At 38.7% G+C, this 2884-nt stretch overlaps 1 protein-coding gene across 2 annotated transcripts in view; it reads left to right on the top strand.

Annotated features, from left to right (window-relative positions):
* The window catches only part of POT1 (protection of telomeres 1), a 67172-nt gene extending 64854 nt beyond the window's left edge, over positions 1-2318 (top strand). For both annotated transcript variants that reach the window (XM_010135790.1, XM_010135789.1), the window contains exons 18-19: positions 1066-1171; positions 2206-2318. In XM_010135790.1, coding sequence (XP_010134092.1) covers positions 1066-1171; positions 2206-2318 — 219 coding nt within the window. The remainder of the gene's footprint in view (positions 1-1065; positions 1172-2205) is intronic.
* Positions 2319-2884: the final 566 nt, after the last annotated feature.

The following is a 2884-nucleotide window of genomic DNA, read 5'->3' as shown; positions in this document are numbered from 1 at the left end:
CTGCTGGAATGCCCGTCAAAAGACAAGCCAGTACCTTCCAAGCCTAAACTCAGGTCCTTCAGCACCACCTGAGAAGGAACGGGGCTACTCTGAAGTACAACTTTACACTAGCTTCCAGTTGCACTCCTGTAGGAATGCTCTCAGTTCTTTTCTCTGCTCTTTATAGGAAAAAGTCATTGAAGGAAAGAAATTGAAAAATTTTATAGTCAGAAGAATTGGAAGAATGAAAGGGAAAAGTAGTTATCTCTGTCAATTTTGTTGCTGGATTATCTGATAAATTCTGATCACTTCCATTAAATGTGTCATCCAAAAACTATACAAAGACAGATTATTCTGTATTTGTTAAATTTCAACAAAAAGGAAAAATCGCCATTAAAAACCTTAGCTCACTTTGAGAAGGTATGAAATGATGAACCTTTAGAGATACAAACTTGGAAACAAACTTTGAAAGAAAGGGAGTTTTGTCTATCATGCATTTACTGTGTATGGTTGAAAAATACACAGCAAAAGATTTATTTAACATTGCGGTGTTCCAGTCTTTGTTTTACTCCTCCATTCAGAAATGCGTGCTGCAGTATAAGCCCTTCTCCAGAGTTTCTAAAACTACCAAGAAATGAAACTCAAACTAAGGGAGTTCCATTTCTAAGCCAGGTTGCTGTGCCCCTTGCTTTCAATTGTCTTTGTTCCTCTCAAAACTGTTCTGCTCACTGCAGTGAGGGACTGTTGAGGAGGACTGACCATCCTCTCCAGCCAGAACATTGTCTGTTTATGGACGTTCATGAGGAGTATCTGCTAGTTCTGTATACAGACCTACGTATGTGCTTTCTGGGTGGCTGTGGTCCCTGAATACTCAGGGATACTGAAATACAGACTATTAATTTTTTTTAGACAGTTTGGGATTTTGTCTGTATCTAAACAGTTTTAGAAGCAATACTGTTTTTCTGTTGTGTAAACTCTCTGGATAATTTCAAGTTCCTGACATGATAAAGGAACATGCAGTCAGGTTTCTGGCTAATGATTCCTTACCCCTTTTCCAATACCTCATACTTTTCTATTCTCTTCCAGGAAAAGTTCTTCCAAATTCCTGCCTCTGAAATCTTAACTAATAATTTTCTTCAGCAAAAGATGCAGATGACTATGAATACGCTCTGTCCTCCAGGAAGAAAATTAGGTCAGCTTGCCATTGTTTTAAAAGGGGAGATGGGAAGGGAAAGGGTCTTTCAATCTGCTATTGCATATGCAAAGTCTTCGAATTCAACTTAAACGTGGGCAAAGCTCAGAATGGAGAAATGCAGGAGTCTGTAAGGAGAGTCCCAATTAATTTTTTTTATGCATTTTTGTAATAGTAGCACTCCCTTTCAAGAAACAAAAGTAATGGTTAAGTAAATTCTCATGTAATAATTCAGGAATTTCAGAAAATTTCAGTAAATTCAATGATGTGTGAATACAGTCGTGTCTATGCAGGCACTAACATGTCAGTTGTATTTGTATGGAAGTTAACCAGAGCACCCTTGTACTAAATGCTGCAGCACGTTAGTGAAAACTAACATGGAATTTGGCATATGGCATGTACTTCGAGTGAGATTCTACTTTCAAACGCACATGCTGATTTAGAGTGTCCCTTGCTTCAGGAAACATCCATGGAAATTGAACAAAAATGTAATCCAAATCCAGTCGCAGAGCTTTTTTGAGCAGTAATTCTGTTGTGGCAGAAAGTAACTCTGCCTAAACTACGCACATCCAAGGCAGCTCTGACCTCTGTGACGTACTCCTGCTAAGTCCATGGCTCTCAGTGACTGCCACAACCGTGCTGGGGTGTTTACTGTAATTATAAAAAGTGGCCCTATTTTACAAGGTGTAAAGGATATTCTCTTTGAGACCAATGAAATTGTCTTATTGAGTCACAGGGAAACTAGTTGTTATTGTTGGAAAGTCTTTATATGTGCCATATTGTGGTACAACTACTGGTTGCAAGTGTTGTGGGGGGTTGGGGGGTTGGTGCTGGAGCGAGGAAGGTGAGGCTTGGAAGATTGGAAAATTGGGAAATTTTAAGATACAAATTGGAATTTCAGAATCAGTAATTAATTTTTCTTCTTAACTGTTGTATGCATTTAGATATCCTAGTTAAGATCCTGCTCGAGTTATACTTCTTTCCTGTAAAAGTTAGAAATGTGTATTAAACAGTAATTTGGGTTTTGTCCGTAGATGACTTGCCATGGCTGGAATGCTTCATCAAGTCCTATAATGTCAGAGATGAAATGAAACATCAAGTTTATTACCAAATTTTTGACACTACAGTTGCTGAAGATGTTGTGTAGTGATGTGTTGCTAATAGGAAGTAATCCAGTAAAAATCCAACTTCAGTTGTTTTTGAAATCAGAGACTGTGTGGGGAAAAAAAAAAAATTCAACCTGTGCTTATGAGGTTTCAGTTAGTGTATTAATGTGAATGATAAATTATGCTTTGATGCATTTGCTACTTCCCTGGCATAGAGCCTTGTGATATGAGTGGAGATGCTGAGTTTTTCACCGGAGGCTGGTGGAAAGAATCTAGTAGCCATCTGCCCTCCAAAAAGGCAGTGATGAGGTGAGTGGTGGGTTTTACTCAGAAAACGTAGTCAGAGTGGTGCTGCTTTGCTCATTTCTGTATTAAAGTGAACAACGTCAGCAGAGATAGGGAAAAGGAGCTCTCCAGTAAACTTTCACTCACACTACTTTGTGCAAGTATATGTTACTGTTCTTAGCCAGTTTGACAGGGAGGTTGTCCATTTTTAGAGACTCCTTTAACGGTGTACTGATGTGTGCATTCAGGGACAACTCTTCCTGTTAATCATCCTAAGGTAACTGCTGTGAGTATCAGTTACTATGGATTTTGATGGAGTTAT

Source organism: Buceros rhinoceros, unplaced genomic scaffold, assembly GCF_000710305.1.
Source record: "Buceros rhinoceros silvestris isolate BGI_N320 unplaced genomic scaffold, ASM71030v1 scaffold3435, whole genome shotgun sequence".
Lineage (NCBI taxonomy): Eukaryota > Metazoa > Chordata > Aves > Bucerotiformes > Bucerotidae > Buceros > Buceros rhinoceros.
The sequence above is the reverse complement of the archived record's forward strand: the minus strand, read 5'-3'. Positions and strand labels throughout refer to the sequence as shown.